Raw genomic sequence first — 13,423 nt, forward strand, 5'->3', positions numbered from 1 at the left:
ACTTTATGCCCATATATTCAAAAACTTAGATGAAATGAATAAGTTCTTTACAAAACTGAGTCTATTAAAGCTCAATCAAAAAAAATAGACAATCCAGATGGCCTTATACATATTAAAAAGACTGAAGTTGTAACTTAAAACATCCCCACAAAGAAAATTCCAGGCCCAGTTGGCTTCATTGGGGTATTCTATGAAACGTTTAAAGAAGAAATAATGTCAATTCCATATAAACTGTTCCAGAAAATTGAAGAGAAGGGAACTCTTCCCAGTTTATTCCATGAAGTCATCATTACTCAAAACCAGACAAAACATTACAAGGAAATAAAGCTACAGTCTAATATCTTTCATGAATATAGATGTAATAATTCTTAAAATTTTAGCAAATCAAATCAAACAATATATAAAATCATAACCAGGTGGAGTCTATCCCAGAAATTCAAGGTTGGTTCAACACTGAAAACTCACCATCTCAACAGAATACAGAAGAAAAACCATATGATCATCTCAGTCAATGCAGAAAAAGAATTTGATATAATACAACATGTATTCTTTTTTTTTTTTTTTTTTTTTTTTGCGGTATGCGGGCCTCTCATTGTTGTGGCCTCTCCCGCTGCGGAGCACAGGCTCCGGACGCGCAGGCTCAGCGGCCATGGCTCACGGGCCCAGCCGCTCCGCGGCATGTGGGATCTTCCCGGTCCGGGGCACGAACCCGTGTTTCCTGCATCAGCAGGCGGACTCTCAACCACTGTGTCACCAGGGAAGCCCGAACATGTATTCTTGATAAAAACTCTCAGCACACTAGGAATACAAGGGAATATTGCATGATACTACTACACCAGCGGTGCTACACTAGGAATACAAGGGAATGTCCACAACCTGATAGCAGAGCATCTATGAAAAACCTACAGATAACATCATATATAATGGTGAAAAAAACAATGCTTTCCTCCTAAGATCAGAAACAAGACAGGGGGCTTCCCTGGTGGTGCAGTGGTTAAGAATCTGCCTGCCAATGCAGGGGACACAGGTTCAATCCCTGGTCCAGGAAGATTCTACATGCCGCAGAGCAACTGAGTCCGTGCACCACAACTACTGAGCCTGCACTCTAGAGTCCGCGAGCCACAACTACTGAAGCCTGCGTGCCACAACTACTGAAGCCTGTGTGCCTACAGCCCATGCTCCGCAACAAGAGAAGCCACAGCAATGAGAAGCCCGCGCACCGCAACGAAGAGCAACCCCTGTTCACCACAACTAGAGAAAGCCCGCGCGCAGCAACCAAGACCCAACGCAGCCATAAATAAATAAATAAGAAACAAGACAGGGATGCCTGCTCTTACTAGTGAGGTCAACATCACACTGGAGGGTTTAGCTAGCACAGTAAGACATGAAAAAGAAATAAAAGGAATGCATATAGGAAAGGAAGGAGTAAAATTGTCCTTATTCTCAGACAACATGATCATCTACATAGAAAATCTGATAAAACCTACAAAATATCTACTAGAACTAATAAGTAAGATTGCAGGATATAGGATCAATACACAAAAATAACTGTGTTCCTATGAACTTACAATAAGCAATCAAAAATTGAAATTCAAAAAATGCCATATAGCAATAAATTGATATATTCAACAACACAGATGAATCTGAAAATAACTGTGCAGAGTAAAAGAAGCCATATCTAAAGGAACACATGCTCTATGATTTCATTTATATAAACTTCTAGAAAATGCAAACTAATCTTTAGGGAAAAAAGCAGATCAGTGATCGCCCAGGGACTAGGATGGGAGGGGGGGTAGGGGGGTCCAGTTGGAAGCAGTGGGAGGGAAGAATTAGAAAGGAGCAAGACTAAGCTTTGAGATAATAAATATGTTCATTATCTTGATTTGTGGTGGTTGTTTCATGTGTGTCAAAACTTATCAAATTGTACATTTTAAATATGTGTAATTTATCGTATGTCAAAATTTTTAAAAGACATTTTTCAGTTTTTAAAGCAGGCTTTGGGCAGGTTTTGTTTTTTGCTTTTTGTTTTTTTAATCTTCCCCTTGGTAGCTCACCTTTTTTGTATCTCGCATTTGATCCTGGGTACTTTTTCCTATTGGGAGGAAAAAAATAACACACATAACACACCCAACTTCCGAAATATTAACCTTCAATCTAAAACTGGTTTTCTTTCACACATTTCCCTTTACAGCTTACCTTGGCACCTTCCCTGTTATTCAATTCCTCTCAGCTACTAGGGGTGTTGATGGGAGAGAGCTGGTTTCTAAGGTAACAACAGACAGGAAGTTACCACGCTTGGGAGGCAGGAGTGCACACCTGAGAGATGACACCATAGACAACGCAGACCTCCCCTCAGTGGGAATTAAGGTGAGAAGTCCCTTCTCCACTGAATGCCTTGAGATCCTCAAAAGTGATGAGGGAGCAAATTTCTGGGGGTGATATCTCAAGGGACACTGAGAAGGGAGACGAAGACGTGAGAGCACTAAGATAAAATTTGCTGTTCACTGCATCATGGGAAAAATGACTCTCTGGAGGGCTGAGGAGTTAAACCGCTGACCTCTACTACCAGCTCCACCCTCCCCAGTTTCTCCTCAATAAGCCCTGCACCTCTTCTTTCTGATAAGCTTTTGTCTGTGCGTTGTTCTTTGTTTTGGTTTTTGGGGTTTGTTTTTTTTTCACCAGTGCCTGTAACATACAGCCAGTACAGTTGACAGTTAAGCATAGACTCTGGGGCCAAACTGCCTGTGTCCCCAGCCCTGTGACCCTGAGCAAGCTACTTTAGCTCTCTGAGCCTCTGTTTCCCATCTGAGAATGAGGATAATAACCACCTCAAAAGGTTGCTGAGACGATCTAGTGGTTAATACTCATAGTTTGTTTAGAACAGTATTTACATAGTAAGCACTATGTATGTTTTGGGTATTATTATTTGATATTTCTTCATATTAAAATTTTATTGGGAACTCAACAGGTTGAATGATCAGAATGTTCTGAGTGACAATGAAATGATATCTGTAATAGAGGTTTAATATTGGTTATTCTGGCTACCCAGAAGTACTCTAGAGAAATCTAAATCAGCTAAAACATAAACCATAACATTTTCTCACCCTTAGGACTAAACAATATCTTAATTAAGCAAGTCTCTCTGCATCATTTTTCCAACTGATAAAGGTTGAAGAGGGATAAAGGTCTTCAATAAACAGTAGCACTGTCCCTCCATTGGTGATTTTATTTGCTAGGCCTGTCTCCTAACAGCATCCCAGAAGGAGAATGACTGAAACCTGGAGTCTGTCTTTCTAGACTTAACTCCTGGTTTGGGCTGAGGCTGTCTCTGCATGAAAAAGTTGTTTCTCTAGAACTCACACTGGGAACCATTCAAGTTTCTCCATCACAGCTCTCCCTCAGCTATGCAATTAAGTATTAAGTTTCTAGACTCCCTCTCAACACACACACACACACACACACACACACACACACACAAAGTTTTTTCCTTTGCTTCTCTCACCTAAAAATGAGGAGGTATGAACTCAAACCTAAATGTATCAAACTAATGGGATTTCATGCAAATTACCTAAAACTTCTCTGTGCCATAGTTTCCTTAAGTGTAAATAAATTTAACCTAACAACTAATGAATATAACAATGAATGCCCTACCTATCCCACAGGATGTTGGGCAGAGAGAGTTCATTTATTAATAGAGCTCTTGGAAAAAAGGTAAAAGGACTCTGTCGATTCAAGATATCACTTCTTAACGTTTATCCTGATTTTCCTGCCCAACAATCTGTAGTTTACAGAGCCCATGCTTGACCTTACTTAATCCTTACAACCTGCAAACTGCAGGTCACAAAGCTAGAAAGGAATACAGCCCCAAACAATCTCTGTTCTTTGGATTCGTAGTCTAGTGCTCTTTTCATTAACCAACAGCTGCTTCCAGATTCCTACAACCTAGTCTGTCTTGGGTACAATCTAATATATTTTTTTCCCTGAACTGAGACTGCAGTTCACTTAAATGACCAGCAAACTTCAGGGAGTTCTATCCTGCTAAGGTCACCCCCCCATCCCCACAGTCTTCAAAGTGGAGTATACAAAGAGATACACTGCTCTGCAAGAGGAAAATACTTAAGTGCATTCACAATAGTATTTAACAATAGTAAAAATAACTATTTAAGCTCTATATTAATATTTATTATTATTTATCTTTAATATACGGTCTGACGCCTGACCTAGCACTCTCACCGGGTCACTACTTCAGAGGTCATCTGTCACGTGCAGTATGTGAGATGTTTCCAGGAACCCGCAGTAATGCCACACACAGTTCAGACATTCAGTTTCTTTATAATGTATGCCATCCACTGGATGAAAATAAGCCTCTTAATTGCTACAAACTTTACAATTTTTAGTAAAGACAGGGAAAATGACCATGAAAATTCTTGTTTTGCTGAGATTCATTGGTTATCTCCTGGGAGAGGCCTAAAAAGAGATATAGAACAAAGCAGGGATACACATTTTTATTTTACAAAGTTCTATCAAAAATGGCTGGCAAGAGTATACTATCTAGCACTTATTTTCAAAAACAAAAAACAACAAAAATCCACTTAATCTGTCCCTTCAAGGTGAAGATGACAGTCTATTAATTAGTGGGAAAGTTACTGCTTTTCTCAAGAAACTCATGCTTATTGAGAAAGCATTTGGAAAATGCCTGGCTGAAATGGTTCCAAAACTGTTACTTTAAAATTTATTTTTGGGTGGCACTGCGTGGCTTGCAGGATCCTAGTTCCCTGACCAGGGATCAAACCCGCACCCCCTGCATTGGAAGCTGGGAGTCTTAACCACTGGACTGCCAGGGAAGTCCCTGTTATTTTTTTAATCATCAAAAACAGTGTATTTCACCTGTAAAACTTTTGTCTGCACACTTGAAAACTAAGGAACAAAAATTTTAAATCTGTTAAAAAAATCTAAACGACACTTCCAAGGGGGTTTGGACCCATTTGTTAAAAATATAAAATGTAAAACCTTCCAGTCACTCAAGGAGGACTGATTGACTTAAGCTGTAGATTTACTAGTTGAATTTCAATTAAAAGCCTTTGCCTCGTGGTGAATGGGATAGGAAGATGAGTTATCATAATTTAATAAATGCAATCAAGAAGGCACTCCTTCTGCTTGACTCTACCTCTTTGACAAGCATCTTTTCCAGTCATGACAGCCATTAACTTCCACTAAAAAGTACGATTTTAAAATGCACTTCACCTTTATTTTAATCTTTTAATATTTCTACTCTAGAGCAAGATTTATAACGTATGTAATAAAATACATGTAAATAATTGTTTAAAAATATTACATAGATTAAGAAAGCATGATAAGAAAAATGTTTGGTGACCACTGGTCTATCACCATAGAACAAGTGTCCACATTTGGGAACATCATTTTTGCAGGTAGTATAGGAAGGGAATAAGCAACAAAGTCAGTAGAAATTTGAACTGTGGTGCCTCAGATTCCGGGCAGACCACCTGTCTTTGGGGATTCTGGCCTAGGGGTTGGTGGAGATGAAGTGAAGTCCTTTCTTTTATTTACCAACTTGTACCTGGTATAATTCAGAGGAAGGTTCTAGTTCATTCTGGGTCCTCAGCGGATGCTTGTTAGTTTCTTTTTCCTCTTGCCGTTTGCAAATTCATCACTTCTAACACTGCTGGGGTCACTCAGATCCCGCTTTACTGCTTATGGATGTGTGTGGGTAAATACACATATACGTGTATCTTCCCCCAGAACAATCAAGGTGGTGTGGAAGGGAGAGAACATATGCAAACACACCACCTCCGCAGGGTATTTTACAATAGCATTTACCTAGGCAAGAAGACGAAGTTCACTCCCCAGTCCTAATGAAAAAATTTCCTTTTTGTCTTAATTATTTTTAACCGTAACGCTTGGGACCTTCTGACTAATGTCATGCTACTTGGAAAGATTTAGAAACCGTGATTCTTTGAGAGGGGGTTATGAAAATAGAACTGTCCTTGAAAGGATTTTCCATCGAGTTCAAAAACACTTTACCCAGCCTGGTATTAAGATGCCCAAACAACCGGAGCGGGAAGAGCAGAAGGGTCTCTTCCCGCAGTGTCGGTGGGTGTTAGAAGTGAGGAGGACCACCGAAACGGGAGGAAAAGGTTAAAAGAGCTCCTGGCATCCAGGCAGGGGGCCGCGACAAATTTTTGAAAAATAAGATGAGAAAAGAGGTGGAGGTAGTGTGAGCAGAGGCGGTGGGAGAGCAGGCGTTAACGATGGTGAACGCAAAAACCAGTCCACGTGGGGAGGGGGCCTAGGAGCGCCGGGCACCGCAGCAGGGTGGGAAGAGGGGGAAGAAACAAAGGTCAGGTCTTGAGCTCAGGGCAGTAAAAGGGGGAAAAGCACCCAAGGGAAAGCAGCGAGAAGGCGGCCGGGGTGGTGACGGCGGCGGAGGCGGTGCCGTGTGACTCGCGGGGTCCGGGCCGGGGTCGCCGGCGAGCCAGGCCGGGAAAAGCCAGGGATCCGGCTAAGCTCGGGATCGGCTAGGCCGCACCGAGGGGCAGGGCCAGCGACTGTGGGGCCGCGGAGGGGACCCGCCGAGAACCGGCGGCGAGGGGTCGCGTCGGGGTAGAGCGCACACGGAGACCTAGAGAGGTGCCGGGGGGCGGGAGCCGCGGCCTCAACACTCAGGGAAGGGAAGGGCGGTCGGCTTCCCGCCCCCGCCCCTAGCCGCGGCGTGAGGGGAAAGGCCGGCGGGCAGCGCTGGGAGGAGGAGCCTGCGGCCCCGCCCCCGCCGGAGCGAGGGAAGGAGAAAGGCTCGCGGGGAAGGAGGAGGGAGGGCAGCGCGGGGAGGGGGCGGCCGGCCGGGCCTGCGCCCGAGCGAGCGGCGAGCCGGGGGGGAAGGGGCCCGGAAGGAGGCGAGCGCGGCCGCGACGCCGGGAGCCGGACGCCTGCCCGTGCCGGCCTGCCGCCGCCGCCGCCTTCCCTGCCTGCGCCCGAGCCCGGAGTCCCGCGGCCGTCGAGACCGGAGCGCGGCGGTCGGGCGTGGGGCGAGCGGGCGAGCGGGGCCGGGAGCCGGAGGCCGCCCGCGGTCCTGCGCCAGGCGCGGTGGGCTTCTGCCTGCGAGATTAGGCGAGGGGCGGAAAGGGAGGAAAAAGAGAGGCCGAGCGAGAGAAGCCAGGCGATCGGATTGTCCGGGAGGCTGGTGTGGAGGAATATCCCACCTCGAACTCAAATCCACAATAATAATCTAAACTATTAATAATAAGGGAGCAGTTTTTCTGGCCAGGCGAGAGGGAGAACAGGGGGAACGGGAAGAAGCGAAATCTCCGTTTCATGGAGGCTGAGGCAAGAGAAAATTTCGGATCCTGGATGTGGAGGAGCAAAACAGAACTAACTCAGGAAATTGTCTTTCAGAAAAAGGCCGAACCTAGGCTGGGAGTCAGGCTGGGGTAGGTGGAGAAACCTGCAAGTTTAAAGGAAAAAGAAAAGGAGAGAATATTTTCAGAGATTTTTCTCTGGTTTGTGGTATTGCTACCATTTTAAAGGTAAAAAGCATTGCATTTCAGGTGTTCTTTGATTTTTTTTTTTTTTTGGTGCGATTGGCTCATTTAAGAATTTCAAAACCTTTCATATAAAAGCTTTTTTTTTAAGGAAATTCATAATTTTGGTTCCCAGGGTTGCACTGGACTTGGAAGGAGTGCTGTTGTGTACATACTAGTGTATGGTTTTATTTATTTTTTTACTGTGCAAATCAGCTGGAAGATTTTTTCCAGGTGTCAATTTGGATTTTTTTTTTTTTTTTTTTTTTTTGGTCCCTCAGTATATTTGTTGTCGTTTTAAGCATTGGAGACCAGAGCATTATTTTTTCCCCCTTTGGAGCTTGAGGCTGTCTTGCCAACAGAAGGACAGCTAGGAAAACTAGATTAAAAGGATGGTTTTTATCTATATTTTGCAGTTAAGATTGATATTTTGAAGGCACATTCTTTCTATGATTTTTTTTTTTTTTAAGCCTGTAGCGCTAACCTTGAAGAGATTTGTGGTTGGGTTTTTGGTTTCTAAGAAGGTCATAGTTTTTTCTCTTCTTCTTTCGGGTTTTTTCTGGTTTTTTTTTTTTTTAAGGGGGGGAGGGGAAAAGGGGGCTAAGAAAGGAGACCATGTTAACTGGTAGAAGTAGAATGGAGCTTCAGTTACCAGGGTCCTGAGAGCTGGAAGAAAAAGGATTCTGTCTTCAAGTTGGGAGGCCATCCTCTCACCTTTCTTAAAAATTGCAAGCGATTCAGTCCTGATCAAGACATCAAAACTACAGGATTCTGGAACTGTGGAGACACTGAGAAACCATGAGTGTAAGGTTACCCCAGAGTATAGACAGGTAAGTTTGCTAATAATGTGGTTTTTCAACACTTACTTAAGGAAGGACTGGGAGGGAAAGTGTTGCATTTTGATAAAGGGTTTCAAAAGAAGGGTCTCTGTTGGGCTGTGGGAATTGGTGGGGTCTCTGGGGGCTCTCCGGGCATGTGTGTTTGTGTTCCCTCTGTGTGTGTCCATGTTCAAAACATATCTCCTGATTCAGTGTTTTTTAAGTATAAACAGTAGGCAGTGACGCCAGAAGTGGGGAAAGAGGGGGAAATGCTTTCCAGCCGCCTTTGACTTTTGCCAGGCCAGAGGCTGAATTTGAGTCCCTAACTTGCCAGCCTAAGGGTGGGAGGCGGGCACAGGCCTGGTCACGTGAGACCCCAAGGGTGATTGGGACCGGCTTTAGGTGTCGGAGCTGCTGGGGGAAGGGCCCTGGCAGGGGCGTGGGCCTCCACCGGATGGTTGTTGTGGAATGGTGGGGCTTGGTGATGGGGTGGATCCCATTTCTAGAATGAGGAGGATGTTCTTGGCCTGAATGATGGGACAGAAACAGCCTTTGCACCCATACAGGTCTGGATTTTTACCGGTGGTTGATAATGGCCCCCAAAATGCATAGGTCAGCACTAGAATTTCTTCCTCTCCAAGCTTGGGGTTTAATTGAAATCTGCCAAACAGCTGATGCCCTAGGTTAAATCTTCCAAGCCGTTTTTAATAAGCTTGACTCTGCAAAATAGGCCTTCCCTCTGCCTAGAGCCCGAAGGAGTTGCTTTAGGCTCTTAGGCCTGATGGGCAGAGGCACTGGCCCTTAGAGTCGGAGCACAGGATGCCCTCCCCCCAAGAGTCTGCCCAGTCGCCCCATCACCGGTAACACTACAGTTTACAACTTTGTAAGGTGTCTGCCTTTTCCCTTCCTCTCCTGCTCAACCTTTTCTCCTTGAGAGTCTTTAGGGTAGTTTTGTGGGTGCTGGATGGATGGTTGGTTGGAGGACTGAACAAGCAAATGGAAGGACTGGGCCTGGAAAAAAAGAAATATATTGGAGAGATAGGGAAGAATATTTGCAAGGGAACAATTGTTTTCTCCCTGTCCAGTTAACCTCTGATAATCCATACTGATAATAATTTCTTTTGGGCTGTGGAATGTGGCCTAAAATGATACAATCTCTCTCTCCCAAACACTAATCTCTGTATTGCCTCAGAGTCCCGTTTAGATTAGTTCAGCAGTCCCCAGATGGGGACCTGACTTGGCAGTGGAGAGAAGGCAGATAGCCACAAAGGACAGATAGTATATGTGGCTGCTTGAACCTCCATCCCTTCCCCTTTTTGTTGGCTTCTCTCTAGTTTGACTCTTGTAAAGGGAGAACTGAAGCGTGTGTCAAGGCAAGAAGTTGAAATGGTTACATGGCTGCCCTTCTCTTCATCCTCTTGGAATTCGGGAATTAGCGCACTTGCCTTTTTGAGATTTGGGGGTGAACTGTTTCTCTGAATTCAGAGATGTAAGCAGATGGAAACCCAGGTGTTGGGGGTACAAGAAAAAGGCAATGAAGTTTCCTGGGCTATAGTGTAAGATGCTCCTCTGGGAGTTTGCATACCCTCACAGTCTCTCAGGATTTGTATAGCATGGTTTTTCTGAGTGCTTTCATAGGAATGTATCTCATTTGAGCCTCCCAATATTTCCGTGAGGCAGACAAATCAGAGGTTATTCTTCTCATTTTACAGAAGGGGTGATTGAGGCTCACAGGGGATACCTGGCTAGCCCAGTGCCACCTTCCCTGACTATTGGCAGAATCTGGACTCAGTCGCAGGTCTTCTGATTCTGAACCCGAGGCTCTTTCTCTTGCCCCACCCTGTCTAAGTAGGTTTGCATACTGGTCCTGTGGAATAGGGGCGGGGGCCCCGTTTTATTCTTTCTGGCAGTAGGGTAAGATGCTTTTCAGAACCCCCTTGCACTTGGGATAATGGAGCTTCGCAGGGTGAGAGTGTTCCTCACCTCTACCACTACCCCAATTCTCTTCCCCATTAAAGGATCAGTTCTGGGACTTGGGTCCCCTTCACGGCATCTCCAGTTGTATTGGATCGTACCCCTTTGGCAGTAGGTTCATTCTATGGGCTATTTTGACATCTCAGATTCAAGACCCTGTGGATTTTAAATAATTTACAGTTTTACACAATTTTACACCATACTGGAGAGATTGAGTGGAGGGATTTCAGATTATAGAGTCAGGGATTCTCTTTTAGTTTATCAATTTGCTGTTTAGAGAGCGTAGTGTAAGGTGCTGTGCTCAGTGTTTCAAAAAATTTAAGTATGCAGTTCTTGCTTACAAAGATCGTGCAATCTACTTGAGGAACTAGGAAAGGTTTAAGACTCCTGAAGACTACATAAAAGCAACACTGGACTATAAGCTCTGTAAAGGTAGGAACTGTGTTTTGTTTGCTCAGTTATAGCCTGCACGCCTGGCTTAGTGCCTTGCATGGGGTGAGTGCTCACTAAATATTTGACAAACGAATATTGGATTGAGTGAACATGTCAGCCTGTATAAATTCATCCGTTTCAGATTTTTCAACATTCATGTGTTAATTTCAAGTGTAGTCAAAGTAAGGTCAATTAGAGAAGGCTTCCTAGGTGATGCGTGTTTTCTAGGACATAAGCATGGAGGACCATGTCTATGGAGAGAGATTGTGGCTCGAAGAATAGAAGGTTGTGGAATATTTATCCAGCAGAGTCTTTAATCCTCTCTTGGGAAGTGACTTCTGGGTCCAAAGAAACATGAAGTATTTGCAGCTCATCTTGATCTTACAGTGTTAATCAGTTGTTAGCGAAAGATGGGCTAAATTGTAGCTGTTCATGTCCTTTTCAGTTTTTGTCCATGGACAATTTATTGCCTGTTAATGTGTGTTTGATAGTGCAAGCAGAGGTAATAATACTGAATTATTTTTATAGGAATGGTAATGAGTTTTGCTAAGCCATCTATATCCATTTGCCTAGTTCTCCATGGCAAATGTTTTTGAGATGGCCAGATGGGTTAGGAGTTTGCATCCATAAAACAGCTTTTCTCTGTTCAGAGATAGTTAGCTTATGTGAGGACCAAAGCAAATGGAGAAGTACTAGATTTAAGCTGAGAGTTCTTGGTTTGAGCCCTGGCATTCCCCTTAACTGTGTGATCTTGGGCAAATCACATGCCTCCTTTGGTTTCCTCATATGTAAGGCAGTAGCTCATTTATATGAAATGCTTTCCGGTTCACAAACATTTTCACATAGCTTGTCATTTGAGGATTGTAACACTTATTGTGGTGCTATTGAAAGGAGCAAATCAAATTAGATAGGGACTTCCCTGGTGGTCCAGTGGTTAAGAATCTGCTTTCTAATGCAGGGGACACAGGTTTGATCCTTGGTGGGGGAACTAAAATCCCACATGCCGAGGAGCAACTAAGCCTGTGTGCCACAGCTACTGAGCCCACATGCTCTGAAGCCAGCGTGCCACAACTAGAGAGCCTGAGCATCGCAACTACTGAGGCTGTGCGCTCTGGAGCTCATGTGCCACAACTAGAGAGAAAAGCCCGCACGCCACAACAAAAGATCCCGAGTGCCGCAACTAAGACCTGATGCAGCCAAATAAATAAATAAAATATATTTTTAAAAAAACAACATTAAAAACAAATCAAATTAGATGCTATATTTCCAATTGCTTTCTAAACCAAAACTCTATAACTTTTAGATGGTAAACTCATGGATTTGATTTAACATCATGCACTACTTTCTGAACTGGCCCAAAACAAATTAAGAGTGACTGAAAGATCTTTCCATTGTTTTGAAGAATTTAACCAGAGCGAACAGGCATTTTTGTTGCAGAAGTGCATGAGGTTAGAAAGAAGGCATACTTTTCTAGTGGTCAGGGTTGGGTGATGATACTAGAATATGAGAAGGGGAAGGTTATTGAATCTCCTTCCCAGGAATTTTGATGAATGGGAGAGGCTTGAGCTACCTTGGCTTCCTTAGATGGGGATAGAAAGGATTTGTTTTATGATCTCTGGCTGTTCCTTGTTTTAGAAGCATATGACTTGCCTAATTCAGAATAAACCCAGAGCCAGCAACTGTTCCTTATCAGGGATCTGAGATTGAATGTAACTTTTCCCTAGCCTGTAGCCTTTTTTTTTTTTTTTTAAGAAGAGGCAAAATCTTTCATGAAGTGTATGGAGGAGGAGGGAGAAAAAGGCAGAGGAAGGAGGAAAGAGCCTTCAGGCTGAGTGGATGTTTGTAGAGAAGAAAAGCTGGTAGCCTAGGCTGAGGAGACTGGGCTTGTCTGAGAAGGAGGTGGGGGGAGGTTCGTCCCACCTCAAGCTCCCCCTTTGCACTTCAGGTTCTTACTGAGCCCTGGGAACAAGAAACCCCCCAGACATTCAGCTGAGTTTCTGCCTAGTTTCGAGGTTCGCCTCCCAGAACAGTGACAGGGATCCAGAACTGCAAAGAGTAAGTCCCCTGAAATGCTGAGTCTTCTCCAGAATGTACCCTTGTGCTCTCCAGGCGTGAGATGAGAGATGGCAGTGGATTTGCAGATGAAACATTTGGTGATTAATCACCATTATGAGCAGGAAAAGGCCGAGCTTACCTTCACATACTCAAAAACATTTCTGAAAGAGCACCCTTTGATGAACAAATTGATTTAGCTTTTTTTTTTTTTTAAATAGTCAGAGTCCCTTTTGTTCTGTTTAGGAGGGTAGACAAAAAATGTGACAAGTTAAATGACAATGAGTTCATCAGAAATAAAAAAGATTCTGTGAAGGTCACATGGCTAATTCCCAAATTGGTATAAAGACAAAAGAGTTCTGGAAGCTCGCAACCTTCGTGGAATAGAGTTTGGAAACTTTTGGATAGTGTCTTTTGGATAGCAGTGATACTGCTTTAAAGATCTGGGAATCTGATGTATGTGAAAGGGCTGAATGCTGAAGTTCCATAAAACGTAAGAGGAATGGTTTTAATCTATACTGACTGAATTTGCTTCACATCTTCATAGTGGCACTGCCTTTAAAAATCTATTTTATTGGTTTATTATTTTTAAAACTTAATTTCAAGATTTGT

General features: G+C 43.7%; 1 protein-coding gene across 18 annotated transcripts in view; it reads left to right on the forward strand.

The window, feature by feature from the left end:
* The first annotated feature begins 6,991 nt into the window (after positions 1 to 6,991).
* The window catches only part of ARHGEF11 (Rho guanine nucleotide exchange factor 11), a 112,670-nt gene continuing 106,238 nt past the window's right edge, over positions 6,992 to 13,423 (forward strand). For 15 of the 18 annotated variants that reach the window (XM_060135768.1, XM_060135748.1, XM_060135697.1 and 12 more), the window contains exon 1: positions 8,120 to 8,365. In XM_060135768.1, the coding sequence (XP_059991751.1) occupies positions 8,334 to 8,365 (32 nt within the window). In that variant the 5' untranslated portion in view covers positions 8,120 to 8,333. Of the gene's footprint in view, positions 7,542 to 8,119; positions 8,366 to 13,423 lie in introns of those variants that run through there. The other 3 variants (XM_060135778.1, XM_060135809.1, XM_060135707.1) reach the window with 2 other exon arrangements.

The sequence above is a fragment of the Lagenorhynchus albirostris genome, chromosome 2 (genome assembly GCF_949774975.1).
Source record: "Lagenorhynchus albirostris chromosome 2, mLagAlb1.1, whole genome shotgun sequence".
NCBI classification, from domain to species: domain Eukaryota; kingdom Metazoa; phylum Chordata; class Mammalia; order Artiodactyla; family Delphinidae; genus Lagenorhynchus; species Lagenorhynchus albirostris.